General features: G+C 39.5%; 1 protein-coding gene across 3 annotated transcripts in view; it reads left to right on the top strand.

Moving 5' to 3' along the window:
- The window catches only part of SRBD1 (S1 RNA binding domain 1), a 194,881-nt gene that overhangs the window by 64,434 nt on the left and 112,865 nt on the right, over positions 1-17,582 (top strand). For all 3 annotated transcript variants that reach the window (XM_054996788.1, XM_054996779.1, XM_054996794.1), the window contains exon 15: positions 9,155-9,246. In XM_054996788.1, coding sequence (XP_054852763.1) covers positions 9,155-9,246 — 92 coding nt within the window. The remainder of the gene's footprint in view (positions 1-9,154; positions 9,247-17,582) is intronic.

Raw genomic sequence — 17,582 nt, 5'->3', positions numbered from 1 at the left:
GACTCGTGTTTTCAGAAGTATCCCATAGGTTACCTAATTCAGGTTTCAGACATTTAAAGCTATTTTGGGTGCTTGCTGATTGCTCTTTTTGATGCTTTTTGATTTTAATTTATGTATTCTTCTGTGATTTTTTTTAAAAAAGGTGAAATGCTGGGTTCTGTCCTACTTCAAAATCTGTTAGTCACTTTCTAATCTATTAATTTATTTTCCCATAAATCTGTTGCTCTAGATTACAGTGCTGTATTGTCCACTGTGCTGAGTTGCACGCATCTATATTGTGCTGTCGTTCTGCTCCATCCTATGCGGTAGCTAATCGTACCACATTTATCATCTTTGAGTAAAGGACATAACCTCTTGTCACAGAGTGTATATCAGTGCCCTGCCCTCCTCCTATTTTCTAGATATCATCGTAGGGGGCATGTTCTGCTCTTGCTCACCATCTTCATGTTGCAGATGATGATAACAGGATTGCACAGGTGTGACAAGGGAAATAATTGGACTTTGGGTGCTGATTTTAAGAGGCAACCTTTTGGTCTCTCACGAGAAAGTGTGATCTAATGGAGCCAAGAATCTGTCCACCAAGACTCTCAAGTACTGCCTCGATTTATTGCTATGTAACTGGCACAAGAATTGTTGAATCTTTCTGTTTTAATATTTCTGTTATAGTGCTCCTCTGATTATGTGTTAGAACATGCTAGAATGCTGTCTGAAGTGTACATTGAGAAATGAAGGTGCCATTTTTGTTGTGTCCATTCCACAAAGCTCGCTGAAGTATATGGATATATGAAGGCCAAGGATCTGGTGGGGAAGCATCTCTTTCGCCCCCTCCTTTGTTCTGAGGAGTTTTCCACATTCCAAATTGGAAATTTTGAAATTTTGTGAAGCACTGAAAACTTCTCCTGAAACATTTTCTCTTTCGGAATGAATACAATGCTTTTTAAAAGTAGATTTTACTTGCTCAAAATGTGTATGATGAAGATTTTAATGGAAGGTAAACTCCAGCATTGAATAATGGTCATTCTTGTTTTACATGATAGACATATGCAATTCAAGATGCATTTCTGCACCAAGAAGGTAGTACTGTCCTCATGAGTGAAGCAGATGGGGCCTTCTTTGCTTGTGGATTGCTGCTGGCCTTTCTCTGATGACTTTGATTTAGAAGCCGGTCTCCTGAATTTGCTGTCTGTTGACCTGGCAGCTACCAGTGGTCAATGTTTGTAGTGCTATATGTCACCTATAGATGCAAGCAGAAGCCAGGAAGCAAATAGCTTATTCTTCTCCCTTGCTGGAGGCAACATCAGTGTTTTCAAGGATATGTGTATTGTTTAAATGTGACTAATTTGCTGACTCGGTAAAGAGCCTAGGGGACATACTGAAACCAGTACTGCTGTTAGAAAAACAAGTTAATATAGCTGCAAAAAAGCCCTTCTTCCAACTCAGTATAGCCCAGAAGCCCTACGTGATGTGGGTGATCTGACCACCTGGATCCATGCCATGGTAACATCGAAACTAGACTACTGTAATGCACTCTACATGGGTCTCCACTTAAAGTCAACTCCATGGCCTTGGTCCCTCATAGCTACAGGACTGCCTCTCACCCTATGCTCAGCCACATCAGCTTTTGTTCATCTGAATAGGGCCTTCTGCAGGTGCCAACCTGCAAAAGGGCAAAATCAACAACTGCACACACACACACACACACACACACACACACACACTCACTCACTCACTTACTTACTTACTTACTTTGTGGAGGCCCTCGTCTTGTGGAATGGACTGCCTGATGAGTTTGGGAAGGCTCCCACTTTCCTGGCTTTCTGCAAACTGTGGAAAACTAACTTAGAAATATAGAGCTGGATGGGATCCCAAGGATCATCTAGTCCAACCTCCTGAACAATGCAGGAAATTCACAGCTTACCCCTCCTGCACTCCCCCAGTGGCTGCTGTTCTGTGCCCAGTTTAGAATACAGAGATCTCTGTATTCTAAACTGAGATCTCTGATGGCCTCTCTTTTTTTCATAATATGGGCTGTGGTGGTCCCCAAGGAGGGGAAAAAGGTTACTCTGTGATTCCCTAACAGGGGCTGTGCTACAGGTGACAACTCAATATTTTCTACTCCTGGCTGGCAGGAGCTCTCAGGCAGGGAGAGAGCTTTCCCATCCATCGCTTGCTGGATATGCTAGGGCTTGAGTGTGGGACTTTTCGCATGCAAAGGTGATACTCTGTTATTGGCCTAGGACCCAAATGGAGTTTAAATGTTTATTTGATCAGTGATCCAGAAATCCTGAAGTTTATAAAAAAGGAAATAAAACTTGTTAAAAAGAGAAGGGGTCATTTTAGTGAAATAACTACATTGGAAAGCTTTTTGCCTAGCAAATCTTGCTGTTTAAGAAAATCCATATCCTAGTGAATGTGATACTGGAAACACGACTGACTTAATAGCACCTTCTTGTGAATATTTTAGTGATACTGATTAAGATTCTCCAAATACTAGGTTAGGATTTTTCCTTCTAGAATTTCTGAACTCCCCAGCAGTAACCATAGTCAGTCACCAGATGGTGCTGATGCAACACTGTTCAAGGGCTAGCCAGGGCACAGTGCCATTTATGACATTTTGATAACTTTAAATGAGATTTAGACTGTTAACAAGGGTTTCCTTGATTTGGTTTGTATGCCTGTCTTGTTTCTGGGAATATCTATATAAACAGAGTGGAATAGTTTATTCAAATGAGCATTTGTCACCCTTGGAAAACATATTGCTGAGAGCAGCTTACAAAAGACATTGGAGATTCTGTTTTGTGGACAGCAGCAAATATTAAAACATTTCTATCCAAATAAAAACAACAACGTTGTCTTGGACTGAATACAGCTTTTATATAGTTGTTTTGAGATTTTGTCTACATTGTCTGGATACCATTCAGAGAAGATGAGGATGGGAGATAGAACCTTCTTCCCTGTGTTTCGAACTGTGATGTGAGGAAGGGAAAAGCCTATGTAGCAATCGTGTCCTTGGTAAATGCTGCATTGCTTTGCGTCCTTTTTCTCTCTTTCTATTTTTTTAAATTGTAAACCACCCAGATTTGGGTGTCAGATTTGAAGCATTGCCTGTAAAGGCACTCTCACAGAGGAGGGCATATTGGAGCAATTGTATGTATGTATTTGTATGTATGTATGTATTTGTATGTATGTATGTATGTATGTATGTATGTATGTATGTATGTATGTATGTATGTAATTTAAGTCCGCCTTTCTCACTGAGACTTAAGGTGGATTACATAGTGTGAGATTAGTACAACCAGTATCAAGGACATTTCCATAAACAATGCCATAGGGTAAATAGTGTGAGATTAGTACAATCAGTATCAAATCATTTCCATACAGTGCTAAGGACATTTCCATAAACAATACCATAGGGTAAATAAATGCAAGTTTACAAGACATAGCATTAGCAAGGATCCAATACAGAATTGAAGAAATGCTGAAACAGCATATAATCAGTTCTAGCACTGACATTAGACAACATGAAGCACGAGTAGTATATAGGAGTACAGCAAGATTTGAGTCCGGTGGCAACAAGATGTTCAGGGTGTAAGCTTTCAAGTCAGAGCTCCCTTCTTCATATACACGGAGGAGTAGAAATCTCTGAGCCTTTATATCCCAGTCAGGAGGTGGGAGGGGTGAAACAAAGAAGGGAGTCAGGATATAAAGGTATAAAGCAGCTTGATTAGAGCAGAAATTAGCATCTGTAGAGAGAGCTGTAGTGAGTTCATAATCACAACATAGCTGTCATTATTGTGAGATATAACAAAGGAAAGAATCATAAGAAATGTTCTTAAAATAGAGCACCTTAAAGACGAACAAATTTATTGTGGCATTAGTGAAGCCAGGGGCCATATTGTAGGATCAGTAGACTTTAAAAAAGCAATAAAAACAATATAACAGAAGAAATCTTTTAATGTGCTGTTTTTGCCACAACAGACTAACTCAGCTAACCCTCTGAAATTTGTCAAGTCTTAAAATAAGTGGCTTTTGAACTGTTAACCATGACTATATCCAAGAGAGGGTTTCTGTACCTTGCTTAATCTTTGGCCATATCCAGCAAAATGTGAAACCATGCCCCTATGTAGACAGCTTATGACTAGTGTGCCCAGGTCCCTCAACCCCCTGGATGGGAGGTTGGCACCCCAGCACCTACCTTTTAGATCGTGCCTTGCGTGTACATGGAGTGTGTGTGCACTCCCAGCCTGTGTGATGATGTCACTTCTGGGAGGTGATGTTATCGGGTGGCACATGATCCAAATCGTCCTGAATCGGGCCACTGTGGAGCGTGGAAGCATTGCTGCACTCTGCAGCAGCCTGAATTGGGCCTGAATCGCCCTGAATCCAGCCATTGTGGAGCGTGGGAGCGCTCCTGCAGTCTTCAGCAACCTGATTTGGGCTGAATCCAGCTGAATTGGGTCCAATTTGGGCTTAAAGCAGCCTGTGGGAGTGTGCAGCACTGCCTGGGTGCACCCCGGAAGGTGCGCTCCCCTGTGTCCCCAGCGGGGGACTGACAACCCTACTTATGAACTGGATCTGAGGAGGACGAGTCTGTGGGCTCCACTGGGCGTAGCAACATCTTCTTTTGTTATATTTACAAAAATATGTAAAACATCTAAGTAAATTGGTAAGCCTATATAAATTATATATTTATTAAAACATTTATAAATTGTTTTTCTTTCAAGGAGGTTAAAAATTATGATACATTTTCACTTTGAGTGAAAAAGTCTCTGTTCCATTTTGGAAATTTTTCAATTCCAAAAGAGACTTATTTTATGGCATGAAAAGAAATGCAAATTCTTGGCCAATTGGGATTAGTTTTTGTCACGTGCTCATTGTGGTTGACAAGTGGTGGTTGTTTCACTGATTTTTAAAAAATTTATTATCCGACTACTCATACTTGTCAAGATAAACTTGTGACCTGCCTTTAGAGCTTAGTCAATCCTTTCCTTTTCCATTTGTTTTACATTCTTCATTGTCTTAATTCTTCCCCATCTCTGCTGCTAGATTTATTTTCATTCTATTGATGGGTCCCTGAGATTGTTTGCCCAGAAAACCAGGGAGTTCAAATATCTTTTGATTTGACTATTGGACACTTTTGTGGAAAAAAGTACCTTCAGACTAGATGTTCAACAAGCACAATGAATTCTGTGTAACTCAAAAATCTGCATGCTCAACACAAATAGACACAGAAACACAGTCAAAAGTTCCAACCTGTTTTATGTATTTAAATTTTGTGCAGCTATCAAACTATGAAAGGTACAGAGATTGCTGAATCCGTACAATATCTCCCCCCACATTTCCCCCTTTTTTACAGTAGTGTAAGAGGGAAAATAACTATTCCTCTATAATAATTCTCTGGCTAAACCTTGTTTAAAAATTGTCTTCCATATATTCAGCTACAAAAGGGAAATTATATGGACCATATTAATTGTAAATATCTGCTAACATATCTGTTTACGCTGTGTGAATTTCTTTCTGTCAGTTCTCAAAAAAAATCTAAACTGTTTAGTATAGCTTATTTCATCATCAGTCCACAACTGCACATCTTTAATATGTGACTAGGTTTATGTGTATCACTCTGCAGGATTGTCTACATTGGGACAATCTGGTGAGGCTGATCCGCATGTAAGTGTGAGTTTTTGTGCTTGGATTTCCCCTTTGCAGCTGCACAGATTGCTCTGTAGGGGCAAAATGAGCTGCACCCAGCACTTGGGGTTGTGCATTGTCACTGTGTATAAGCTATCAAACACACGACCAGCGTTACCGTCTCTTTTGATTGCCTTTATCACTAATTCAGTACAATTGTAAGCTGAAGTGGAGGCTGTTTGCAGTTCAGTTTGGTGTAGTGGTTAAGAGCACGGGACTCTAATCTGGAGAGCCGGGTTTGATTCCCCACTCCTCCACGAAGCCAGCTGGGTGACCTTGGGCGAGTCACAGTTCTCTGGAGCTCTCTCAGCCCCACCCACCTCACAGGGTGATTGTTGTGGGGTAATAATAACACTTTTTAAACCGCTCTGAGTGGGCATTAAGTTGTCCTGAAGGGCGGTATATACATCTAATGTTGTTATTATTATTATTCTCTGGGTCAGAATATGTCCTTATTTTAAAAAGTGCTTGCCCGGTAGATAATGCATGTCTTGCCTACCAACCAGCAACTCACAAGCCTCCAAACTGCCCATCTGTGCTGCAGACAGTATTCCTTCTTTTTTAATAGATCGGTTCCCTTTTATATTCCCTATAGCTGAGAACAATGAGATCTGGGCTTGTCCTCTAGTTCTTGAAGCAAATGTAATTGATTGTGGTGATCAAAGATAAATGCTTCTTATTAATTTGCACAGGCAAAAGAAATCTCATTAACTCTATAAAATCTTGGCTAAGAGTTTGTGAAACTAAAACATTTATAATCCACTTGCCCTTTCTGATCACAGTAGCTTCCTGTAGTATGATTGAATTTTCAAATATGAACTGCAAAGTAAATCACATTTATGAACAGAAGAATTGTATGTAACAATTATAAAAGCACACCTCACTTTCAAAAATATTTTTGGTAATATCTCTTTTTTAAAAATGTAAAATTTTACTTCCAAGAAACTCAGTATCTAACTTTCTATGTACTGTTTTTTTTGTCTGTATTTTGCCAGTTTGTTTGGATAGAAGATACATGGTTTTTCTGTAATTTTTAAAATACATGGCAGGCTTTGCTTAACAGCTTGTCTCATTTCCTTCTGGCATTCTTTCTGTATCTACTGTATGCAAATATTTTTTAGAAAAAGCAGTCCAAGTTATGCAAACAGTTGCCTGAAATGTATTTTTTCAGTGAAACATTTCCTCTTTTTTATCTACCTTTTCACATGTATTTTATTAATTCAATGTCCTTTTAGCTAGGAATTTAAATTTTATTACACCATATGGAGTGACAGTTGTAGCAGCAAGATGATTGATAACCTGTCAATTCATGACATAATTTTATGGAAATCCAGGCAACATCTCAGCATGTGGATTTTCTATCCGTACTTTTGTGCTACTCTTGTAGTAAAATGTGTTAACCTTGGAATGCGTTTGAATGTACTCCAATGAGACAGCATGAACCTTGGAAACTTTTAGTAGCCATTTCCCAGTATAAATGCCTAGAATGTTGACAACAATTACGTACATAATGGAATATTAATAATGTATTATTTATTTCATGGTGGTTTCCTGAATTTTTCAGAATGTTTTCAGTTTGCAAAATACTTTTGTGTGGTCCTAATTAGGCACTGATATTTAAACAGATATATTAATTGGGGCTTTTAGCATTACAAACAGTTTTCAAAGATAAAGAGTTAGGAATGTATTATTTGTTAATGGAGGATAGAATGTCAAAAAGTGACATTTTGAAACAGAAAAATAAGTTTTTTCCTCTGTAGACTTCACATTTCTCAGGCCTGCAATCAAAATGTATTTTTTAAAAAATTAAAATCACATTGTGAAAAATGGTCCTTGTTTTAGGTACTGATGACATTTAATTTTTCCTTTTTTATTTAGTCTGCATTTTATAGGAGCTGGGTTGTGTTTTCTGGGTATGTTGTTGCGACCAACATGTATAATTAACTGCTTTCTTGCTTTTTTTTAAAGGTTTTTTACAGTATTCTGCCTTTTGACTAGATTGTTACCTCTAATTTTTTAGTATCACCCACCTACTATTTGTGTATAAAAGCTCCCTGATAATAAGTGATTATTTGGCAAATGCAGCAGCTGTATGTGGCATGGGCTCTGATTGAATGCATGAATAAAACTGAAACCGATTATATCTGACCTGTAGATCTTTAACGTGGCGGGTTCTTTGCCATGAACAGAAATGTCATTGTTTGTACCAATATACTGACCTTCTGAAAGTTTTCAATAGCAGGTAGAAATGAGTTATTTTTCCTCTTAGATGATCCTCTTTACATTGTGTGTGAATTAGTCTTTTAACAGTGTTGAAACATCAATCCTTTATTTACCTCAGCTTCGGAGCAGGCACTTTCTAAAATGATGGGGGTATTTGAATCTGCCTAAGCAATAGAAAGCTGATATGCTTGCCTTTTAAGTTTGTGATTCAGGATTGGTATGTGCTTTGAATGTGGTGATGTGGCTCAGGTAGCTTGCTGAGGAGACGGCTGTGTAGAATGCCGAACTATATGGTAAGGCAGGATAGCACCAGAAACGGCAGCATTTATCCAATTTTTTCCCCAAAAGTTGTGCTTGCGTGTTGTATTTAGGAAGGCAGGGTGTGTGTAGATGAGTGTGTGCGCATGCAGGTAGACTTGCATTCAATGGGTCAGGTTTTCTTTTTGTAACGGAAGAGCCCCAGAAAGCACTGCTGGGTAATAGTTAAGAATTTGTAGGTAGCAATTAGAAAATGGTGATAGTGGTTCTAGTGAAAGGGCAACTAAGCGGTCTTATTGTATGTTGTTAGTTTTTTAAAAATGTGAGGTATATAAAGAACATAATATATATTTTATTGCATTTTATTAGATTTTATTGAGCTTTTTATTAGGCTGGGGGAGAATTTAGGTTTTATTGTTTGTTTTAATTAACTATGGTAAGCTGCCTTAAGCCATGGGGAAATGCAGGATAAAAAAGTTGTAATAAATAAATATATGACAATACAAATAGATTTGTACTAATAACCTTGTAACACTTCTTGGTTTTGCAGACAGCCTCATTCAGCTGCCTCTTTATGTGCCTTTGCTTCAGATTATTCTGTGTTTTTATGTGTGTTTAGGATGTAAGTGACCACTGGCAAATGTGATCAAACATTCCTGTATTTATCATGATAAAAATAAAGGAGAAGGTAGCATGAGTGAGTGGTGATGTATTTCTGGAGAGATTCATATGCATGATTATGACAGGTCTGGCACTTATCTCCTAAATATTAGAACCTAATCTCATACATTTCGATGCAGGCTTCTTCCAAGTATGCATGTTTAGGATTGTAGCCTGCAATTTGACTAAGGTGCACTTTCATATACAGTCTCTGCCTTACTGTGTTTATTTTGATAAAATTCCATTTTGGACATATTTTATTAATGTTGTTAAAAATTATATTCTGTCTCATATGATGAGTTTTGATTTTTTTTTTGGCTTACAGCATTACCAATGAAGCAGGAGCCTCTATATACAGTGTGAGTCCTGAAGCGTGTAAAGAGATGCCAGATTTAGACCCTAACTTACGAAGTGCAGGTAACTTCCAGTTGTTTTCTTATTCTTACATCAGTGAACAAGTATTGTTTACCTTTTAACTATTAAATAAGATCTGATGATGCAAGGATTAACATTTAAGGAGATAGAGTACTGATATTAAATTAATGCTGCCTCTGTGTTACTTTCTTTTAATTAATTCTCCGAACTTTGCACGCTAAACAGAGGCTTTGCCTTTAGTGGTCAGTGAAAGAAATTGTACACTGAAAGCTCTCTTAACCTAGAGGTCTTGGATATCTTACTTGTTGATTAGATTGATCCAACTAATAAATGGGATGCAATTTTTTCTGGCATTTACATGAAACAAAAGCCAGCAAAATTTTCTGTTCCAGGTCTGTTTAATGTTATTGCATATCTCTTGCCCCTATCTTATGATATATGTGCCAACATGTGTGATATGTTTGATAAGTTTTTATCTTGACAATTTTATATCTGCTTCCTAAATAGAAGTAATTTCAGAATGGGATTAACAAAAAGAGAATTGCATGGAGTATCAGCCACATTCTCTAAAGGACACTCAAAGTGATTTGCACCATTAATAACAATACTGACTTAAAAGCCTAATATTTATCAATTGACTAAAATCAATATTAAAAGGGCTATAAAGCAGTAAGGTTTGTTTTAATTAACTATTGTAAACTGCCTTAAGCCATGGGGAAATGCAGTCACACCTAAAATGATTTAAGCACTTTCCAAAGTCGAAAAAACAAGACCACAAACATTATAAAACAATTAAGAAAATGTTTGAGCAAATAAGAAACTTTTTCCTAATGTGTCTGTAGGTTAATAAGTATGTGCACCATATGAACTGCTGTGGGGGAGGACATTCCATGACTAAGGCATCACCATAGATAAAAGCCCCGTCTCTGGGCCCAGTCTGCCCACTCTATTGCAGAAGATGGGGGCACATAGAGAAGAGCCTCTGCTGCTGATCTTACCTGGCAGGCAGGTTTTATATGAGCGTGTGTGGGCAGGGCGCAGCTCACATGTAGACAGTGTCAAACTACTTCCACAGAATTTGGAAATCTGAAATTTTTGATACACACTCATTCCAGCATTCCTGAAAAAGGCAACGTTTCTTCTCTCAGGTCTCTGGAAATAAAGTTTTTCTCATAACAGTGACCAATTCTCTACCACAGAGCGAGTCTTTCAGACTGATCTCAGATGAATTGTGAGGGGATTTAAACTAGCAGCCACAATTATACTGACCAAGCTAGACACAATATGTGAAACTGCCTCTTTCACTCACATTGTCTTCGGATCAAAGAAGTGGAGATTGCTAATGGCAGCCAGGGACATGCCTGTGACTTCATGATGTAGCTTGTATTTATTTACTGCTTTAAAATGATCTGTTGGTTCTGGCTGGCTTGTATTTTCACATGTTTATTTTATGTTCTTGACAATGCTTTTTTTAGGCATTTCCGCATTAATCTCAAAGTAATAATATGGATGCAACAATTCCAGAGGGAATAGCCCTGATGGTATATTCCAACAAAGCATTAACATTAACTGACACCTTTCAGTCACAATGGATAAGGTCCCTTTCAGAAAAATTATGATCCATTGGATCCTAGCAGCTTAATAGCCTTGGTTATTTAAAAGCCAAATCTGAAATTAGGCAAAGAATTTGGGACATTGAACTTCAGCACCATTTAAGTGCTGCAAAATACCATAACGGAACAAAAAATTGGTGTTTTGAAATTATTGAGCTAATTTATTGGTTTCTAATGACTGGATAGCTTTCACTGGGACCCATCATAGTGTTCTTCCATCCACTTTATTAGAAGGAAGACACTGTGGTATGCTGCTTCCTGAGCCACTGTGGTATGCTGCTTCCTGAGCTCTTGTTCCTTCCTTCCTTCCTTCCTTCCTTCCTTCCTTCCTTCCTTCCTTCCTTCCTTCCTTCCTTCCTTCTATTTATAGTTAACCTTTCTCACTGAAATTCTAGGCAGATTACATAGTATAGGTCTATACAATCAATAGCTGGGGCATTCAATAATTATTCAATAAACAATACAATAAGGAAAGGATTGCAGAAATTTGAAAACAAGCAAAAATCTGATACAGAGCTGAAAACAATACTGAAGCAAAACATAATGAAAATTGACTCGACATATTACTTGACATGGAAACAATCCAATATGAGCATACTTATAGCAATAGACTGTACAGAATAGATGGTGATGCAGTAGAGACCTTAAGCTGCTGCCTGATACCTATGGTCAAATTGCTGAAAGCAAACAAATTGAAACCAAACCCAGACAAGATGGAGGTGATGCTGGTTTGGAAGGTATTTTGAAGTAATCAAACAGTTGGGATAAAAATAGAACCTGATCTCATTAATTGCATCCAGCATGTATCCCGTTGCTCCTCCCATTTATGCTGCCGCGAAAACAAGTATTCTTTACATATAGTTGCAAGACTGATTTTCACATGACTTTTTGCTGCTACTTTGTCATGGAAAAAATGATCAGAAAAGGTTTTATTTATTTTACTTATTTCAAATTTCTATTCCACCCTCCCCATGAGCAGGCTCAGGGCAGATAACAACATACTAAAATACAATAAAAATTCATATACATTAAAACATCATTAAAACAGCAGTGTATTTCTATTAATACACATTTAAAACAGGATGGTGGACAGCCTTCACAGGGAGGGTTAAGATTTTATACACCCCTCTTTTCAGGCCAGCAGAGGCCCAGCCTCAGCCATATGCCTGGCGGAACAACTCTGTCTTGCAGGCCCAGCAGAAGGATAGTAGGTCCTGCCAGGCCCTGATCTCAGCAGACAATGTGTTCCACCAGGTAGAAGCCAGGACCGAAAAGGCCCTGGCTCTAGTCGAGGCTAGGCGGACCTCCTTGGGGCCAGGGACCAGCTGTTTGTCCCCTGATTGGAGTGTCCTCTGGGGAATATATGGGGAGAGACAACCCCGTAGATATGCTGGTCCTAGTCCACACAGGGCCTTATAGATCTATACCAGAACCTTGAATCTGATCCGGTACTCCACTGGCAACCGATGCAGCTCGTGTAAGATCAGTGTTATATACGCCTTATTTGGCACTCTCATAATAACACACAATGCTGCATTTTGTAGCAGCTGTAATCTCTGGGTCAGGCTCAAGGGCAGCCCCGCGCAGAGAGTGAGTTACAGTAATCTAGCCTGGAGATGACCGTTGCTTGGATCACTGTAGTTAAGTCGCTGGTTGACAGGTAAGGGACAAGTTGCCTGGTCTGTCGCAGATGGAAAAAAGAGGACCTGACAACCACTGCGACCTGTGCCTCCATTTTCAGGCAGGCATCCAAGATCACCCCCAGGCTCTTAACCCTCGGAACTGGCACTAATGGTGCCCCATCAAGGGCTGGGAGCCGGAGTCCCAAGCCCCGTGGCTCAAGTACAGGACCTCTATCTTCAGTCGGGTTCAGTTTCAGCCGACTCTGCTTCAACCAACTAGTCATGGCTGCAAAAGCATGTTCCAGGACATCTGGGGCTGAGTCAGGCCATCCATCCATCATCAGATACAACTAGGTGTCATCTGCATATTGATGACACCCAAGTCCGAAATTTCGCACCAACTGGGCAAGGGAGCACATATAGATGTTAAACAATAATGGGGAGAGTATTGCTCCCTGTGGGACCCCGCACACGAAAGGGTGGCGGGATGACCATTTCTCCCCAAGCGCCACCCTCTGTCCCTGACCATGGAGAAAAGAGACAAGCCACTGCAAGGCAGTCCCTCGTATCCCCACATCGGTGAGACGGTGAATCAAAAGATCGTAATCGACTGTATCGAACACTGCCGACAGATCGAATAATATCAGCATCGCCGAGCCACCTCGATCCAGGTTATGTGAACTCATTTGTGAGTTCCAGTATATTCATGCAATTGCTCTTTATTCACATTTCAGTACGCTTAAATGCAGCAGTTGTTTCTTAAACCAAACAGCTGTACATCCCAGTATAGGTGAGTGAAACAATGAACATACTATAATTATTACATCAGCCTTGTTAAGATGATTCCTGAGGTGGTAGTTTCCTATGTCCAGTTCTGGTTGCTTGATTTGCATACCTGCCTCTTCCCCTGATTCTGAACTCCCCTCGATTTGTGGGTTCAGACAACACAACAGCAATGTATCTGCTCCCCCACCCCCCTTCTGTAGCATCAAATCAGGGGTGCAGCAGCATGCTACCTTTTTTTCAGCTTCAGGGTTCAGTAGGTCTTAAAGCAAGACACAAACTACATTTAGATAACACAACAAACAGAAGTTTGACTGTGATTGGGACAAATGCAGCTTGCTTTCATGCTCCTCTTTGTCCTTTCTCCTTGTGCACAAACAGTTGAAAACTGGGAAGGCTCTAATTTGCCATGATGCCTGAGTGAACTGGATTTTTTTTTCTTCCCATAAACTGGAATTCTGAATTGAGATTTAACCATGATTTGGAATATCAGTTTGTGGGGAGGAATGAAACACTTACTTGCCTGGGCACCTGCATCCATATATCACAGCATTTTGAAGCATGGTTAAGTCTTCCTCAAAAAAGTTTTCAGTTGCCCTTGTGTGATAGGGAAGGAGCTCACAAGCATAAAAATAAGCTGTGTTCATACCTTTTGTAGATAAACAAGTGTCCCTAATGTTTGAATGAAGCCAGGGAGAGAAAGGTATATGAGTAGCACTGACCTTTCGCAACTCTTTGTAACCTCAAGTGAAACCCTTGGTGGCAAAATCAAAAAGAGTCCAGTAGCACCTTTAAGACTAACCAATTTTATTGTAGCATAAGCATTCGAGAATCAAGTTCTCTTCGTCAGATGCATCTGACGAAGAGAACTTGATTCTCGAAAGCTTATGCTACAATAAAATTGGTTAGTCTTAAAGGTGCTACTGGACTCTTTTTGATTTTGCTACCACAGACTAACACGGCTAACTCCTCTGCATCTATGACCTTGGTGGCAGTATCTAACCAGGTACATTCATCTTTCATCCTAGCTGGGGAAGCTATTGGAATTTGCCTCAGGGAAGCAGGGCAGTTATAACCAGCTTTTCTGCTTGTAAAAAAAGGTAGGAGGGATCCTCTTTGAGCACTGAAAACATTTATAATGGAGATAATGGGATATACAAGTCTTAATGGCTTGTTTTTAATATTGTGATGATTTTAATTGTAAGCGGCCTTGAGCGGGACTTGAAGAGGCTGCATAGAAATACCCTAAATAATATATGTACAGAAGCCTTGGGGAATGTAGTAGAGAGGGAAGATGGGCAAGTTTGAGTGACAAAACTGGGTATATCCATCCCGTGGAATTCATCACACTGCAGAAGCTGGCAGCACTTAATCATAGATGTTGATATTAGTTGGGTCTTGTCTTGATCCTTCTTTAGTTGTTGTTCCTCAAGTTATTTCGCTTTACAGCATGGCTTTAAATGTGTGCTGTTGGCTTGTCCTATAGGTTTAGGAAGATATCTGATAAAATTAGATTCTTCCCTGCGTTGTTTTCTGAGTTTCTTCATCCTTTTATGATTTTGTTTGTTGTAGATGATGAGAGCTCACAGAGCTGAGAAAGTTTGAGGAGTATTTTTTTCTTCTGCTTTAATTGCTGTGTTAATCCATCTCAGATTATGTTCCTACACAATTTATTCAGTGCATTCTTTTTTAAAAAGCTGAGAGCTATATGATGAAGTGTGACATTAGGAGTTAAAACAAAGCTATTTCAGGAATTACACAAGATAGATGTGATTCTAGCATGATTTGCCCCTTTAACATTTCTCTCTGCAAATTAGATGAAATTAGATGAAAGGGGGGGGGGTCAGTCCAGGAAAATAAAGGGAATAGATCTAATAAAGGATATTTATATAAACACAAAGAAAGCTTTTAATGATACTTGATCACTACTTAACAACAACAACAACAACAACAACACTTGATTTATATACCGCCCCTCAGGACAATTTAATACCCACTCAGAGCGGTTTACAAAGTATGCTATTATTATCCCCACAACAAAACACCCTGTGAGGTGGGTAGGGCTGAGAGAGCTCCAGAGAACTGTGACTAGCCCAAGGTCACCCCGCTGGCTTCAGGTGGAGGATCGGGGAATCAAACCCGGCTCTCCAGATTAGAGTCCTGCGCTCTTAACCACTACACCAAACTGGCTCTCTTAGTAGCCTTTTTAGATCCATTTCCATTAGTTGTGTAATTCTGGCTTGCATTTTAACACCATTTCTGCTTTTATTCAACATACTTTTCCCAAAGCCCATTATGTTTACTCCAAGTTCATCACCTCAGCCAAAAGGACAGATATTATTTGTTTTATTGTTGAAAAAGGTAGACTATAAGGTAAATAAACACAAATAAAATTCATGCTTTCCAAACATTCACTTTTTTGTACTCACAAAAATCCCATGAGATACCCTAGACCAATTTACTGTTAGGGTAAAAATGAGGTTTAATTAAAATAACAATAGTTGGTGTGTGTGAATGCTCTGACCTGGATAGCCCAGGTGAGCCTGATCTCGTAAGATCTCAGAAGCTATGCAGGATTGGCCTTGGTTAGTACTTGGATGGAAGATCTCCAACAAAGACCAGGGTTGCAGAGGCAGGCAATGGCAAACCACCTCTTATAATTTCTTGCCAGGAAAACCCCACCAGGGGTCGCCATAAGTCAGCTATGACTTGAGGGCACTCTCCACCACCTGTGTGTGTGAATACAGGGCACTTCACTAACGATAATTAGTTATCTACACAATCTGTATCTGAAGTGGGTTTATTAACTATAGTTAATCTTAATTGTGGTTTCACAACCGAACCACAGTTTGTTTAATACTTACTTTTATATGAAACTTATGACCAAAATAAACAGTGACTGGGCGATCCGAGAATAAATTTCTCACGTGTTTTAATTGTTAGATAGCATCTGCAAAGGGCCTTAATTTGGGAGCGGGCTACGCACAGACACCTTTTTATATGGTTTCTTCCCAATCCTGGTCCTGCACGATGCCACGCTAGTTTTCTTTAACATCAGAAGCAACTAAGCTGTGAGGAGCTTGCAATCTAAATTTTGATGGAGGGAGAAATTAAGAAGTGAAGAGGAGGGATAAAAGGGAGATTCAAGGGCTAAAAGCATTTAACTATTGGAGAACTGTTGTTGTTAATATATAGTGTGCCTCTTCGATGTTTTTGTTTAGAGATTTGTAGGCTTCTGAAAAAGAATGAAGTCTCCCACAAATGTGAAATCATACAGATGAGTGTGTCATAAGGCAGAGCAGCTGTTAGTTGAGAAAAGTAGGAAAGGGATTTCTCCCTCCCCATACTCACACACAGTCCGGTTTTCTTCTGTACTGCCTCATGGAATCTTGACTAACATGTTCCTTCCAGATGGTAAAAAGAATTGACTCCTGCTACATGGAAATAAAGGTGATTGATTTTTTTTTAAAACCTAGAAGTAGTTCGTTCCCTGGTTTACAGAGAGCATTGAGCAAATACAGATCTAATGGACTGCTTTGATTTTAATTCTGTCCTAAAAATCCAATTATAATAATGTGCTGGAAGAAGTAAAAATATAGTTTGGTCCTAGAGTGGATATTTGAACCTGATCTCCCAAATCCTAGTCTGAAACTGTCCCACACCAGGGATGCCTTAGTAAGGCAGGATCAGGTCAGTGTGGAGTAGCAGGTAGAGTGTCAGACTGGGATCTGTGGGCCCCCTGTTCAGATCCCCACTCTGTCATGGAAGCTTGCTGGGTGACCTTGGGCCCATCACGCACTCTCAGCCTAATCTACTTGACAGGGTTGTTGTGAGGACAAAGTAGAGGAGAGGAAAATTAAAGAAGTCACTTTGGATCCCTGTTGGGAAGAAAGGCAGGGTATAAATGATAAATAAGTACATTCTCTTTCGTACATACCCTATTCAATCTATATCAAAGCTGAAAACACTGTACGTCTACTACAGAAAGGTACTTATAGAGCAAGTCGTTTGAGTTAACTCCTGCGATTGAACCAGTCTAAGTGTTGTAGGCAAAGGCAGAAAAGACCTGAGGGTTGCTATGATTTGTGTAAGGTTGGTCGAGAGGAAGCTCAAAAGATTTGGTTAGTTGATCTGAGGTGGAGCAAAACTCACCCTAAAATATACAAGAGAATATTTAATTGGGCATTTTTCAAAATATGTTCAGTGGTTCCTCATACTACAAAAAAATTTGGGGGGGCTCTTTTAAGGACAGGAAGGGTAGAAGGAAGTGTAAATGCTGAGAAATTGTGCCAAAGGACATGAGAGAGAGAGAGAGAGAGAGAGATTTCATGCATTTATCCAGCTATGTTCTGACCCTTTC

Source organism: Eublepharis macularius, chromosome 1 (assembly GCF_028583425.1).
Source record: "Eublepharis macularius isolate TG4126 chromosome 1, MPM_Emac_v1.0, whole genome shotgun sequence".
Classification (NCBI taxonomy): Eukaryota; Metazoa; Chordata; class Lepidosauria; order Squamata; family Eublepharidae; genus Eublepharis; species Eublepharis macularius.
The sequence above is the reverse complement of the archived record's forward strand: the minus strand, read 5'-3'. Positions and strand labels throughout refer to the sequence as shown.